The sequence below is a fragment of the Humulus lupulus genome, chromosome 4 (genome assembly GCF_963169125.1).
Source record: "Humulus lupulus chromosome 4, drHumLupu1.1, whole genome shotgun sequence".
NCBI classification, from domain to species: domain Eukaryota; kingdom Viridiplantae; phylum Streptophyta; class Magnoliopsida; order Rosales; family Cannabaceae; genus Humulus; species Humulus lupulus.
In genome coordinates this window covers 222,963,367-222,979,528 of record NC_084796.1, presented here as the reverse complement: position 1 = coordinate 222,979,528, position 16,162 = coordinate 222,963,367, and the positions used below count along the sequence as shown (strand labels likewise).

The window sequence follows — 16,162 nt, the reverse complement described above, 5'->3', positions numbered from 1 at the left end:
TCCCTGCCCCCGATCCATTTTCATTGGAGGATCCATCGACATAAAGTCTCCACAGCTCGCGGGCTAGGTTTACAACTTCATCGTTGGAAATCCAGTACATTTGACAATGAAATCTGCCAAAGCCTGACCTTTTATTATCGTTCTTGGGTGATAAGTAATTTTGAACTGTCTGAGTTTGATAGCCCATTTCAATAGTCTTCTGGATGCTTCAGGCTTTGATAAAACCTGCCTCAGTGGCTGGTTAGTTAACACATGAATTGGATGTGCTTACAAATAGGTTCGGAGCTTTCGAGATGCGTGCATCAAGCATAGAGCCAGTTTCTCCATTAATGGGTATCTCGATTTTGCCCCAGTAATCTTTTGCTGACATAATATACAGGTTTCTATATTTTCTTATCCTCTCGAACTAGTACTACACTAATGGCGTGCTCGGTCGTAGTGAGGTATAAGTACAAAATTTCTCATGTGATAGGTTTAGAAAAGATCGCTGGTTCGGCGAGGTGCTTCTTAAGATTCTGAAACGCGAGTTCACACTCATCCGACCACTCAAACTTTTTGCCCCCTCTTAAAAGATTAAAGAATGGAAAGCACCGGTCTGTAGATTTCAAGATAAACCTACTTAAGGCCGCCATTCGACCAGTTAAGCTCTGGACATCTTTATGTTTTCGAGGTGAGGGCATGTCTATTAAAGCCTTGATCTTATCGGGATTAACCTCTATACCCCGAGCATTTACTATGAATCAAAGGAACCTACCCGAAGATACTCCGAATGAGCATTTTTGTGGGTTAAGTTTCATATTGTATTTTCGAAGTACGAAAAAAACATTCAGCGAGATCATCTACATGGCTATTGTTATGTTTGGATTTGACCAACATATCGTCCACATAACTTCCATGTTATTCCCTATCTGCTCAGCAAACATCCTATTTACCAGTCTTTGGTATGTGGCTCCAACATTTTTTAGCCCGAAAGGCATGATGTTGTAGTTGTACAATCCCTTGTTAGTTACAAAGCTCGTATGTTCTTGGTCAGGAGCATGCATGGTAATCTGGTTATATCCAGAATAAGTATCCATGAATGACATGATGTCGTGGCCTACAGTGGCATCTACGAGCTGGTCAAGGGAAAATAGTCCTTGGGGCACGCCTTGTTGAGATCCGAATAGTCAATGCATGTTCGCCATTTGCCATTGGGTTTCGGGACCAGCACAGGATTGGCTATCCAATCGGGATAAAAAGCATCTCGAATAAACCGATTTGCTTTTAACCTCCCTACCTCCTCCTTTAGGGGTTTCTTTCTGTAGTCGTCCAGGAGCCTCCGTTTTTGTTGCTTCGGGGGGAAGCTCTTATCAATGATGAGTGCATGACTTATGACATTCGGACTAATCCCTACCACATCCGAGTGTGACCATGTAAATACGTCCTGGTCTTCTTTCAAAAACAAGTTAATTGCTATCTTGCATTTTCAGAAAGGATTTTTCCTATTTTGACCACCCTCGTGGTATCTTTCTCATTGAGCTCTACTTCTTCAAGCTCCTCCAGTGGTTTGAGATCGACCCTTTCTTCAACTCTGTGGTCGGTCTCTTATTCTATCTCAAAGACGGATCCTTCCATCTCCTGAATGATCACAAGTGTATGAGCACTTGTTTGGTTTTTCCCTCTCACAGAAATGTTGTAGCATTCCCTTCCCGCGAGATGGTCTCCCTTCAGCGTCCTGATGCCACTAGATCTCGAGAACTTGATGGTCAAGTGCCTAACAGACGATAGTGCCCCCAGCCGATACTGAGTAGTACGTTGTAGGCTGACGGTGCATCCACCACCACGAACTCCATCATCTTGCTTACCAAGACTGGATAGTCTCCCAAGGTTACGAGGAATTCAATGGATCTCGTACAAGTAATCCCTTCTCTTGAAAATCTGTACAACGTGGTTGCACAGGATTTCAAATCTCGAAGCGTGAGTCCCATATTTTCTAGAGTGGCCTTGTAAAGAATATTCACAAAGCTCCCATTATCAATCAGGACCCTACGTACCCTTATGTTCACAAGCTGAAGTGTGATGACCAGGGGGTCGTTATGAGGAAACTAGACGTGTGATGCATCCTCTTCTGTAAAAGCGATGGTTGAGTTTCAACCCTTTGCTGCTTCAAAGCTCGTGGTTCGGGCTCGTAGGGAGAACCGTCCCCAGTTTTGGGCTCGTTTACGTATCTCTTTTGGGCATTTATGCCCGATCCTGCAAGATGTGGTCCCCTAGAGATGGTTACCACATCCTCCCCATCTTTAGGGGAGGTCGATCATCCTCCCGTACTCGGGAGTTGTTCTGTTGGGCAGGTTGTGCAGACACTGCCCTCTGTCCTATCGAGGCTTGATTGGGATTACGATTTCTGACATATTGTCAGAAATATCCCCTCGAGATCAAGCCTTCGATCTCGTCCTTCAGTTGTCGGCACTCATCAGTGGTATGTCTGATGTCCATGTAGAATCTGCAGTATTTATTGGACTCCCTCTTTGCCTTTTGATTCTGCATTGGGTCGGGTCATCTAAATGGGACTTGATTCTCATTGGCAAGAAATATATTCTCCCAAGTCTCATTGAGCTTGGTATACAACGTGTAAATGGAGAAATACTTGTCTCCCTTCTTCTTTTTCCCGCCGTCAGCCTCGGGGTTATTCCCTTCATTCTTCTTTCTTTTTGAAGGGTTATCCCCAGAGGGTCTTGACGTTGATGGGCAGCCAAGGTCGAGGTCGAGTCAACATTTGTTGTTTTAGTTACGAGCTAAGAGGTCAGATTTAACGCTGACCTCGCCTCTTCTACATTGGCAAATCTATAGGCCCTCTTCTTGAACTCGATTAATGACCTTATGAGTTTTCTTTGCATATCCTCCCAAAGGGGACTCCCTGGTAATATACTAGCTCTTACAGCCATTAGGTGGCCACTGTCGTCGACGTTGCAGGCTCGAGCTAACTCTATATTAAACCTTGTAAGGGAACTCTTCTGTGACTCTCCCTGTTGTTGTTTGACGTTGGTCAAAGTCGAGGCTCTGAGCCTGACACCTACCATGACTTTGAACTGCTTCTTAAACTCCTTTTCTAGCTGATCCCAAGATGAGATCGAATGTCTTCTAAACTTTTCGAACCAGTTTTTTGTTGGTCCTGTCAGAGTAGCTGGGAACAACATACATCAGAGCTCATAACCAACATTGTTGGCTCGCATGATGGTATTGAATGTGCTCAGATGACTGTATGGGTCTGAGTTCCCATAAAATGGGGGGTATTCTAAACCCCTGTGGAAATGGAGTGTTGGAGATATGCGAGGCAAAAGGCTCGAGCTCCTCATCGGAGTCTTCAGCCTTATCCTTGTTCCTTTCATCCTTTAGGAGCCTGAACGCCTTTTCTTCTCTCCTGGACCAGGTCCACTGGAGGTCGAGTTTGAACTTGGGGGACCTGGTTATTGTTTATAAAAACTCCAGCTCTTTGTCCCGGTATAGGGTTATTATGGTTTCCATATGTCAGCTGTTACTATTCAAATGGTCGCGTAAGTCAGGGTTCGTGGGATTGGCCTGCCCCCGGTTATGATTCAGGTGATTCCGAAGGTCAGGATGATTGCCCCGATTTCTAGTATTTCTAGGCTCGATATTATATATGCTTATAGACCAAGTGTAGTCTGAGCTCCCACTTACAAAGCTAACATTTCTTTCCAACTAAGGGGCTCAGTGATTACGAGGTGGATCATCCACTGGTCTCCGCGCCCCATCCGTTTGTGATCTCGACACATGGCTTCTCGATGGTTGGGGAGTTCCCATCAAATGGGGCGTATTCTAAACCCCTGTGGAAATGGAGTGTTGGAGATATGCGAGGCAAAAGGCTCGAGCTCCTCATCGGAGTCTTCAACCTTATCCCTGTTCGTTTCATCCTTTAGGAGCCTGAACGCCTTTTCAAGCTGGTCAATTCTCTCCTGGACTAGGTCCACTGGAGGTCGAGTTTGAACTTGGGGGACCTAGTTATTGTTTATAAAAACTCTAGCTCTTTGTCCCGGTATAGGGTTATTATGGTTTCCATATGCCGGCTGTTACTATTCAAATGGCCGCGTAAGTCAGGGTTCGTGGGATTGGCCTGCCCCCGGTTATGATTCAAGTGATTCCGAAGGTCAGGATGATTGCCCCAATTTCTAGTATTCCTCGGCTCGATATTATATATGCTTACAGACCGAGTGTAGTCTGAGCTCCCACTTACGAAGCTAACATTTCTTTCCAACTAAGGGGCTCGGTGATTACGAGGTGGATCATCCACTGGTCTCCGCGCCCCAGCCGTTTGTGATCTCGACACATGGCTTCCCGATGGTTAGGGAGCTCTGTTTTCTCGAGTAGCCTCTCTTTCGCCCCTATGTCCGGGTCTGGCCTGACGGTTCCCATCTCGACTGCCACTGCGAGATGGCCTATGTGGTGCAAGTCGTGGTGCCTCTCAGACTGGTGAGGGGTGTCTTATTGGAGAGGGTGGATGTCTTATAGGTGATGGTGATGGCCTCCCATTGTTGGGTCTAGATGGTCCAGAATTGGCCCGGACAGGTTTCGAGTTGTTCCTGACTGCTTTAGGGTTAGGGTTCCGAGCGGTTGAAGGAGCTCGGTTATTCCCTGTTCCTGTAGACACCTCCATAGTTGGATTGTCAGTAGCCTCTACTCAAGTATTTCTTCTAGGGCGTTCATCACCAGTATTTATTCTGGGCCTCGGCTGAGCCTTCTGGGCCTCTCATTCAGCTCTTCTGGCGGTCGTGCTCCCTCGGGGACGTCCTCTTGGCCTCCGAGGTGGTGCCTGGACCTCAGCAGCCTGTCTGGCCAACTCTTCGTTGTGCCTTGTAGCTTCTGCCAATTGTTGGCGCAGTTGGCGATTCTCAAGTTCAACGATAGGAATGTATCTTTCTGGATTATAGTAGAGATCCTCGTCAGGCTTGGGAGTAAGCGGTCCTTGGGAATCAGAGGATGCATTCTCTTCCTCTGGGCCCTGGTCAACCATTGGCTGCTTCCTAGGTCGATGCGGGTAATCTTCAGTGCGAGGAGTTTGTTCCTCCAGTATTTGGGGCAGTGATCGCCCACCAGTACTGGGGTTGTGTCGTAGCGACCATTGGTAATTCAGGAGGTTTCTGATTAAACAATCGAACGAATTCTTTAATGCTCTCAAAGATAGCACCAAACTGTTGACGCCGTTTTTCATCAACTTAAATATGAAGAGCACTAAACACAGAATTAAGAAAATAAATCAGAGCAATCGGGATTTTACGTGGTTCAGCAGTTAAAATTTTCCTAGTCCACGAGTCAATATTATTGAGTGGTGGAATTCTCTTAAAGCTTTTACAAAGCAATTTCGCAGAGTATTCCTAGTACCAAATTGTGTGTATATACAAATAAAACTCTCCAGTCTATGTCTATTTATAGACTGGTTAATAAAAATATATTCCCTTTATTTCGGGAAGTTACAATTCAAATTTGAAATACATATAAATAAATATATTAATCATGTAATATCCCATGATAATCGGGATTTATTATCATATTACAACAAATCCCCATGGAACAAGGATTCTCTAACAGCAACCGCGTTCAAACTGGAAATCGACCTCAAAGATACAATTTACTGACTTTCGAGATCGACTATCATCGCGAGCTCCTCATTCTGGTTAGCCTCATGCTTAGCCATCAATTCCATCGAGCTTAGCCCTCGATGATCAACCTCTTTGAGCCTACAAAAAAGGTTCGAATTGCTTTCATATACTTCGGAGAAGATCCCACCTTTCGAGCTTGATGCTTAAGCTAGAACCGTCTTAGCTGGTGCTCGGTTGCCAATAAGAACAAATCAGGAAACATGTTAATTTTTACAAGTGTTGAGCCCTTATTCAACATTTTCGAGCTTACACTTTACGAGCCTACATTTCAAGGCTCATTTATGATGATTTCGAAATTTGGGTGTAGCAGATATTCAAGTGTAACTTTTGAAAAAATTTGGGTATTATCGGCCCCAATATCCCTTTAATATACCCAAGCATGCTAGCATGTATTGGGGATCAGTGCCGAGGCTGGGGCTGAGGGCGAGCCAAGTTCGGGGTCAGGGCCAGGGCCAAGGCCGAGGCTTGGGTTGGGGATCAGGACCGGGTTGGAGCCAGGGTTGGGATCGGGGTAGAGGTCATGGGGTCGAGGCTGGGGTCAGGGGTTGGGGTCAGGGGTCAAGGCCAGGACTGGGGTCGAGGTAGTAAACATATGATATCGTTTGAAAATATTCATCTTATTTAGTTTTAATTAATACATTATAATACAATTGCATACCAAACATAACATAATTTAATATAACGTTTTAATACAAATCAATACCAAATATAATTTTGTATAAAAATAATATTATACAATACAATACAGTACGTACAACGTGCAAAACATACTCTTAAACCATACAACAATGACGGTGCTCCTCATCAATTCTCTAATGAAGTATATAATATTGGTCATGAACTAAATTGTTAAGAAAATTGACTATATATTATATTTCATATAATAATTAATATTATGTTCCAATACATAAATATATAGCAAAAAAAAGTTATAAAATCATCAATATTCAATTAATATACAACAAAATTATTTTATAAGTTTAATTTAATAAAATGAAAAATAATGATTTATACACACAAAATATGTACACGTAATAACTTGAGAGATAATAAATTATCACATGCAATAAATATAAAAATATAATTAAATAGCTAGTTTATTAACTATTGATCACGGTGTTCACTAATGATACTACGAATTTGAATCTTCCCTAAAAAAACAAATCATTGATTACTATTCTTTCTTTTTAATAATTTCCATATATTTTAACATTTATTTATAAAAGCAAATAAATATTTAAAAAATATATTTAACAGCATAACCGTGTAGTTTTATAATAATTTTAATTGTACGAATAAAAATTTACTACGTATTTGTGAGTTACTACGACGATTCATTTTACTCTATAATTAGCTCATCATTAATAATTGGATTAATTACATAAAACACTCTATGTTTAAAAAAAGTTTGAAATATACTGTGAATATAAATAATTACATATATACGGTGCTTTCAAAAAAAATATACGGAGATTAGTAAAAGGAAATAAAACAAGAATACAATTCATTAATGTATCAATTTGGTCTCTAATAGGTAATGAATAACTTTTTTTTATGTCAGAAGAAGTGTGATGAAATTTTATTTTGTTGTTTACTCATAAAAAAAGAAACATCATTAATTGATGTAATTTAATTATGTTGATGTGATATAATAATATTCAATCATTTTCTTTTCAATTTTTGTATTTTTATTTATTTAAAATGAATGTATTATTAATATTAAATAAATATTTATGCTTGCATAAATTATAATATTTTTAATAAATATAATCTATTTCTATACTAGTAGTTATATATTTTTTTTAATATTTGTTACTTATATTATGTAATCAAACATTTTTGTATATATTAGTTACAAAATAAAATAGTATCTTTTAATAAGAAACTTAGTTTTATAAATTTTTTTACAAACATGTACTAAATTCACAAGTTAATTTTATAAATTTTTGTAACAATCATGTTAAATAAATTTTATAAATATTTATGTAAATGTTAGTTACAAAATTAAACTTTTTAGTTGTGAAATTAGTTTCGTTAATTGTTGTTATAAAATGTAAAATTTGTTTAAAAAAATATTGTATTTCACCACTATATATATTCATTAAAGTGTTTTATAAATAATGAATATCTTAAATTTATATTTTTAAGTTGTATAACATAAATATGAAGGTTCCTATAATTATTTGGTACAATATTGTAACAATATGGAAAAAATATAATATTTTTATGTATATTTTGGTTATGATTTCTTAACTATAAAATATTTTCGTAAATGTTAGTTACAAAAATATATTTCTTAGTTATAAAACTAGATTTGTAAACTATTGTTATAAAAATAAAAAATTTAGTTACAAATTTATTTGTAAGTTTTATCTACAAAAAAACAAAAAAAAATCTACAATTCTATAACGGATTTTGTAAATACTATTTACAAACACGTAACAGATATTTACAAGTTTGTAACAGATATTTATTAGTTTGTAAACGTTGTTCACAAAAAATTGTATTTTACAGCTTTTATTTATGATTTTGCCACTCCGTATTTACAATTTTGCCATTCCGTGTTTTTATCCAAAAATTCCGTATTTTTGTAATGCACCGTATTTTTCAGATTTTTTTTAACTTTTAGTGCATTTTTGTAAATTTCCCTTAATAATTTTGGGTGATTCTACTCGGGAGGAAAAAAAAATTATAATTTTCATATCGGGTTTCATTTTAAGCCCTAAATGTTTTTTATCCATGAATAATTTTCAGCACAATTTTTTTTATGATCGCGTATATTGTAGCTATTTAGAGCATCTTACAAATTTTCAGAAAATTCTGAATAGTTTACAGTACCGAAAATAAAGTTCAAACATGTTGTTTTCCACGCGCATAAAAAAATTAGTCACGCGTATAACAATATATTTAAACTTAGTTTTCGGTAATGTAAACTATTCAGAATTTTCTGAAAATTTGCAAGATGCTCTAAATAGATACAATATACACGGTCATAAAAAAATCGCACCGAAAACTGTTAACGGATTGAGAACACTGGGAGTCCCACCAATAAAATTTAAAGTAAAACCCCTGAATGAATGAGAATTGTCAAAAAAATATATATATATACATATACATAAACTATAATTTTGTTATGAAATTACACTTTGTACTACATTTTTAAAAAAAAAATTGTTAAATAGCAATATTAAATTTGTGTCAGTCATTTTTACACAATATCATCTTGCCTCACTCGTACGGTAGTCGTACCACGTGACAACAACCACAATAAATAAATATATATATATATATATATAAATTTATCAGATATTTTTTTAAATAAAAAAGAAAAAGAAAAGATAAGATGTAACGGATACAGTAGACAGCCATAGAAATAGGCTAATGGTACATCAATTCTCCTTGTAAAAAGGAGATCCCAATTAGAATCTCCTTTCCTCAAAAAAAATAAAAAAATTAGAATTTCCTTCTCCAATGTCAAAATGTAAAAGATCTAACAATTAGGAATGTTAATGGGGTTGGTCCCGCCCCATTTGATTAGGGCAGGGTAGGTCAAACACGATGGGATAGTAGGTCAACCCGCTTATCTTGTTGACTCGCTTTTTTTTATTATTATTTGTGGAAATAAAATTAAAATTTCTTAAATTGTTAGATAATCATTATTCTTTAAAACAATTGCTTTCAAAACAAAATGCAAAACCAATAAAAAAAATCTCTTCGTAAACCATCACAATATATAAAACCAATAAAAAAAATCTAATGTCAATTTTCACTTCTCTTTTATAATCTAATTGTTTCATAAAAAAAAAGTTAGTTTTGCGAATGAATAACAACAAATAAGTCACTAAATAAAAAAAATCACTAAGATTCTTTAAACATTCAAGTATCAAAGTATCGTTTCCGTTATAGACTTTAATTTTTTTTTAAAATATAAATAAGTATACGGGGTGGATCACGAGGTGGGTCGGGTCTGACCCGCCCCGTCCTATATACTGCAGGGCAAAAATTGACCCCCTCCGTTTAATGACCCACCCCATTTAATGTGGGACAAAACCCGCCATCCCATATTGTCAACCCTATATTAATACTACTACTACTACTTATAGTGACTAATATAGTAAATTGTTAATAGCATGCTACCAAATTATTTAGAAATATTTTTCTTGAATTATATCTCTTCTATATAATAAGTGTGTAGATAACAGAAATTCTTAGTTTTAACAGCTTTTTATTTTTTTTCGTTAACTTTAACTAAATATTCTTATATATAACAGAATATTCTTATATTTAACTGTAGATTGTAAACATGATTTAAACTTAAATCAAATTAAATAAATAAATTAAAATAAGATATTTTAGAGATATTTTACAACGACAATTATTTAAAAATAATAAAACCATATGTTTTATAACTTAATAAAATTTAATTAAACTTAAACTTAAAGTTTATTAGAATAAAACAGAATATTATTATATTTAACAGTAGATTGTAAACATGATTTAAACTTAAATCAAAATAAATAAATAAATTAATTAAAGTAATATATTTTACAATGATAATTATTTAAAAAATAATAAAACCATATGCTTTATAACTTAAATAAAATTTAATTAAACTTAAACTTAAACTTCACGTATTAGAATAATATCATATTAAACATATAACATGATATAATCTACTATCAACTATGAACAAACTTCTTTTCAAAAAAAAAAAAAAAAAAACTAGCAACAAAATGTAATATCCATGTATAATATTAATATGATTGGATATCTTTTTCTTCATTAAATTTAACAAAAGACATTGACAGTTACATTAGAAACTAAAAATAGTTGATGCATGTATACTACTCTACACTATGACTTTTTCTATTATTATTTTATTCTATTATTAATTTCTTTTTAAATATTATTGTAATTTATATATATATGTCATGTAGTCATGTAAATATATATTTATGTCAATGTTGTGTTTAGATGTCATATATGTAGAGATTATTGATATAAATATTTATATATACTATAGAACTGTAATTCATTCTATTATCTCTTCTATATAATAAGTGTGTTGATAACGTAAATTCTTGGTTTTAACGGTTTTTTATTTTTTTTTCCGTTAACTTTAGCGGAACATTATTATATTTAACAGAATATTTTTATATTTAATTGAGGATTGTAAACATGACTTAAATTTAAATAAAATTAAATAAATAAATAATTATTAAACAAATTAAAATGTGATATTTTTAAGATATTTTACAATGATAATTATTTAAAAATAATAAAATCATATATTTTATAACTTAAATAAAATTTAATTAAACTTAAACTTAATATTATATTAAATATTTTTTTATCTTATAAATTTGTGTAATAGTTTATTTTTTATCAAGTGATTATAACTCTTTTTCTTCATCAAATTCACCAAAAGACATTATGAGATACATTAGAAACTAAAAATAGTTTATGCATGTCTACACTATAACTTTCTCTATTCTTATTTTATTTCTATTATTAATTTATCTTTAAAAATTATTATATTTTATATATATGTCATGTAGTCATGTAAATATACACATGTTAAGTAGTGTTTAGATGTCATATATGTAGAGATTATTGATATAAATATTTATATATGCTATAGAACTATAATTTATTCTATTATATATATATTAAAAAATAATGAATTAGTTTTTATTAAAATTATAAACAATATTTACAACTTTAAAACTAAATATACGTGCATTGCACGTTGCTTCTACTTAGTATATTGATAAAAAAATGAACTGATTTTTATTAAAATTATAGATAATGTTTTGTCCTAATTTTTTAATAAACTTATGTCATACATTATATTAAACATGTTTTATTTATTTAAAATTTATATGATAATTAAAAATAAATACATACTTAAATAAACATGATTATAACTTTAAAACTAAACAAATATGTATTGTACATTATTTTTTTCCTAATAAATTTAAATTTGTGTAAAGACTAACGATAATCCGTCTCAAATTTAAAATTTAGAAACAAAATATGTATTTATATTTTTAAATAATTAAATAAATGCCGGTATATTTTTATATGATTTTTTTTTATAGATTGATACAAATTTTGGTTAAGAGAATTTTTGCATTCTATAGTGTATAATTGAGCTAAAAAAAATTATTATTATGATAATATCCCCATATTCTACTAGTTTTAAAAGTCGTATTCTAGCTTCCTCCCCTCCACTTGTGAACGAGAATCTTTGAAATAATAATGTCCACATGTTCAGTCCATAAAATCTAAAGACCCTTCAATTGGCTTTATTTGATCGACAAATGAAAATACTAGCAATTGTACCCACAAATCTAAATTCTTCAATTATTTGTCTTTTTATACATGAATCACAATCAGCAAACTTGCGCCAAACACTCATATGTTGAGTAGAGAAAGAGACCATGTTAGCCAGGAGCTAACATTTGAGCCAAACACTAAATAAATGGTGGTCATGTTAGCCAGGAGCTAACATTTGAGGCACACACTAAATAAATGGTGGTCATGTTAGCCAGGAGCTAACATTGAACCAAACACCAAAACCCAGATAACAACACATTGTTCAGTGCTTATTTGCTTTACTATTCTTATTATTATTTTACTACTACTTGATAGCATTGGTCAACAAGGTGTTGGCTAACACTGACTTTGTAATGGTGACTATTTCACATGAGGAAACTTTGAAGCATTTTTTTTCTGGTTGGTTCCCTTTGTTTCCGGTTGTTTTCTTACAGTATCCACAGACAATGTTGTTGCCACCGCCACCATTGAATTGAGTTCACTGACTGCTGCAAAAGCCTAAGAACCCCATGAACTCATGGTTGCTTATCATTCTGATGCTCGTTTCTACGCCAATGACACCTGTGGAAAGTTTGCGAAAATGTTGTCAAACAACTTCTTAATGATCCACAACAAGGATTTGTATTGGAATGTAATGTTATTACCCATAGTGAGAGCACTAGCAATGATGACACCAGAAAGAATGAACACAATGATTGAAGCTCTTCCAAGTACTGTGATGAGCTTTCTTACAAAGTACTGTCCCCAAAACCCGGCCATGACAGACACTCCCGTGAGGTATAAAGCTACAAAGAGAATTTTATAGCACATAAGAAGTAGAAGAATCACATGTATACAAATATGACTTATAAAATTAGAGAAAGAACATTACCATAAGGAATAGGGAACCTCTTGAGGAGATAAAACTCCACCACAGACAAGGATGATGAAAATGCCATAACAAATGTTGCTGTGGCACTTGCAACCTGTGAAAGTTAAGACTCGGTTAACTTAGAATCAAAGGCAAAACTACATACATTGATATCACTTTCAAAAAACCAAAAGTAGGTGTCTTATTCTTGTGGGGCTAGGTAGGCCTAAGGAGTAGTAACAATTGCAGGGGCAAAAAGATTACACACTGTGCAGTATCAAAGTTTAGGAACTAAAATGAGAGTAGTACTTGTGGAATGACACCAATCTCAAGTAGAAGTGGACCGAGAATGAAGCCACCTCCAGAGCCGAGAAGGCCACCAACAGTGCCTCCTAAGAGACCACAGAGAGCACAAAATGCAAGATGAAGTGCATTCCATTCAATGGAAGCCTCACAGATGTATTCTACATTGCCTGTGTTGATTCTCTTCTTGTATTCTCTGTATAATTTCACTGCTTCATATCCAAACACTGCTAGTGCTATTGGGAACTGAATAAGAACAAAAACAAAAAAGATTCAAAGGTGAGAAGAAACTAATTGACCCCATAAAGGTAAAAGGTTGTACAAGAAAGTAGAAAGAAAAAGTTGTCACCCAATGAAAGAGGCTAAATTGTATAGAGTATATATGTTTGCTACCTGTAAGCAGAAAAGGACCCAATACCATGTACTGCAGACTTTCAAATCATTCTGAAATCAGTAAGGATGTGACAAAATAAGAATTATTGGAGAGAGAGAAAGAGAAGTAAAAAGGTAGTTGAAACAACGGGGAAGATGGACTAGCCTTGACAACTTGGAGTAGTAGGAAGCACACCCAAACAGCAATTAAAACCAGTACCCTTTTCCACCTAAGGTTCAAACATATTATTTGCTGCAACAATATGAATAAAAAATGTTAAAGTTGACCAAAGTGAGCACATGAAAAAGTGTAATATATATTTAAATAAAGAAATACAAACTCAAGTTCAATTTCCTCACCATTGTCGATTTCTCTTCCGCAGAAGATAGTGGCTGATAATCCGTACCAATTAGAACTACAAAAACACAATAAGGATAAACAAAAATACATAATTATATTTCAGATCCAAAAAATATTTGGATGTATAAAATATGGGAAAACAATGGTCACATCATGTCATAGTGTCTCACGTTCTCCACGAGAGTCTACAGTTCCTTGCTCCCTTTCCATTTCTTTCTGTAAAAATTTGAAAAATTAATTAGTTGGTTTTTTTTGTTTTTTTTAAAAAGGTCCAATTATCACGAATCAATATACTAAATGATGTTAAAAACAATCACCTTCAAAAAGGTTTCCTCCTTCCACATCTCGACCCCCTTAAAGAAGGACCTTGAAGAAGTCCCTGATATATTAAAAAATAAAAAAGGCATCAACTTTTAGTGTTTCAAAAGAGAAACGAAGTGATTATAAAATCTAGGTGTGAGAGAGAAAGAGAATGGATTAGAAGTGATTTGACTAACCCAAGAAGAGGATGATGATGAGAACGGTGATAAGCCAATAGGGGAATACAACGCTTAAAGACACACCAACTGTGATACCAAGCATTAACATGGGCTGGAAAAGAAGGGCCAAATCGTAGTCTATGATGGGCACCTGTTTTGTTGGATGAGGCACTCTTAGATTGTACCAAACGGACGATACTGATGCCCCCATAATCATGCCTGAAACAAAAATCCCAGAAAAGCTTTCAAACATCAACACATGACTTTTTCCCATTTTAAAAAGGAAAAAGTAAAAAACTTTTTCATTTCTTTTAGTATTTTCATATGAGACGAGAACAAAAGATCAAAACACCAAGAATAAACGGTCAACCTCAAAGTTCTGAAAAAACCCAGAATGAGTATATACACAAAGTTTTGAGACATGCAATCTATGACCCTTTTCAGCCATAGTTACATTAAAAAAATGGAAAAAGCGTAAAAAGGAGTTTGAGTTACATTTAGAGATAGCAGCAGCGGACTTTGTGTCAAAACCAACTATGAGAGTAAGCATCGGGACAAATATGCCTCCTCCTCCAACTCCTCCCACAGTTCCACAAGCCGAGCCAAGAAATCCAATCAGTGTCGCCATTACAAGTCTCCAATTAAACTTCAATTCCTGTTCCGAAAAAGAAAGAAAGAAAACAGATTATACAAACAACCCAAAATGAAATGAAAAGGCATTTATTCAAACAATGGAGCAGAGCCACATACAGGCCAGACTAATGCTTCGGTTCTCAAGTCCAAAAGAGCATGATTTGGTGATGAGAGACGGGTTTGGCGATCTGGGTAGTAATCATATCGTTTGTTGATGTAAAGCACAGAGAGAACGGCTATGGAGAAACCCGACAGAAGGTAGAGAACTAATCCTTTGGTGGTGGTGGTCATCATTAGCGCCTGTAAAACGACGCCGGAGATAACCAGAATAGAACGGGAAACGACAATCTGTCTTATCTGTTTTGATGAATGGAGAGAGAGAGAAAGAGAGAGAAGAGATGGAGGAGACGGAAGAGAGGTTGTCGTTTTATAGAGCAGATATTGGGGTGGAGATTGGTGGTCACACTCACATGGATTTTAAAGGAAGAGGTATTCAAAAAACAAAAAATTTGAGTAACCAAATCACAATTGTAATTCACCACCTTCTTAAATTAGTAAAATTAAGCATTATAATCATTATTATAGATTTATTGAAACAGTAACCATTTCCTTAAACAAATAACCAATAAAAAGAAGAAAATTGTTAAATAAAGATTTTTTTTAATATTAGTTTAAAATTTGAGAAGTGATACGAGTGCAAAAAAAATTACTCACAATTCTTGTTATAACCAATTTGTTAGGCATGGCAAAACGGGGCGATGAGGCGGGGCAGGCCCCGACCCAACGGGACATCTTTGCCTTGGTAAAAATGGAGCGGAATTCGGGGTGGGGTGGGGTGCTATGAATTCAAGCGGGGCAGGGCAGCCCGCCCCGCTAGGAATTTAAACAGGGTGGGGCTGTCCCGCCTCGAATTTTTTTTCTATACTCTAACCCAATTATCTCATGCTACTTATATACATAGTACGTAAAATTGACATTTTACATTTGATTTAGAATATTTTTAATTCTATATAGACTAGAAATAATTATAAATATTGAAAAATATATTTTATATAATTCATCATTATTCTTGTATTTATTTTGTAAATTTTAAAATAAAAAAGCAAAATATAATATTTGATGGTGTAGTTGATACCAAGTGTAAAATATAAAAATTCCAATAAAAAATAAT

The 16,162-nt window shown here is 34.6% G+C and overlaps 1 protein-coding gene across 1 annotated transcript; it reads right to left on the bottom strand.

Annotated features, from left to right (window-relative positions):
• Positions 1 to 11,993: 11,993 nt before the first annotated feature.
• LOC133831245 (sulfite exporter TauE/SafE family protein 4) lies at positions 11,994 to 15,434 on the bottom strand. Its single transcript, XM_062261482.1, has 12 exons — positions 15,109 to 15,434; positions 14,854 to 15,013; positions 14,377 to 14,577; positions 14,197 to 14,258; positions 14,050 to 14,095; positions 13,879 to 13,934; positions 13,685 to 13,771; positions 13,540 to 13,590; positions 13,153 to 13,392; positions 12,865 to 12,958; positions 12,638 to 12,778; positions 11,994 to 12,554 (listed from the first exon to the last, which is right to left on the bottom strand). Exons 1-12 carry the CDS (start codon positions 15,283 to 15,285, stop codon positions 12,472 to 12,474), a joined length of 1,398 nt encoding a protein of 465 aa, XP_062117466.1. The 5' UTR covers positions 15,286 to 15,434; the 3' UTR covers positions 11,994 to 12,471.
• Positions 15,435 to 16,162: the final 728 nt, after the last annotated feature.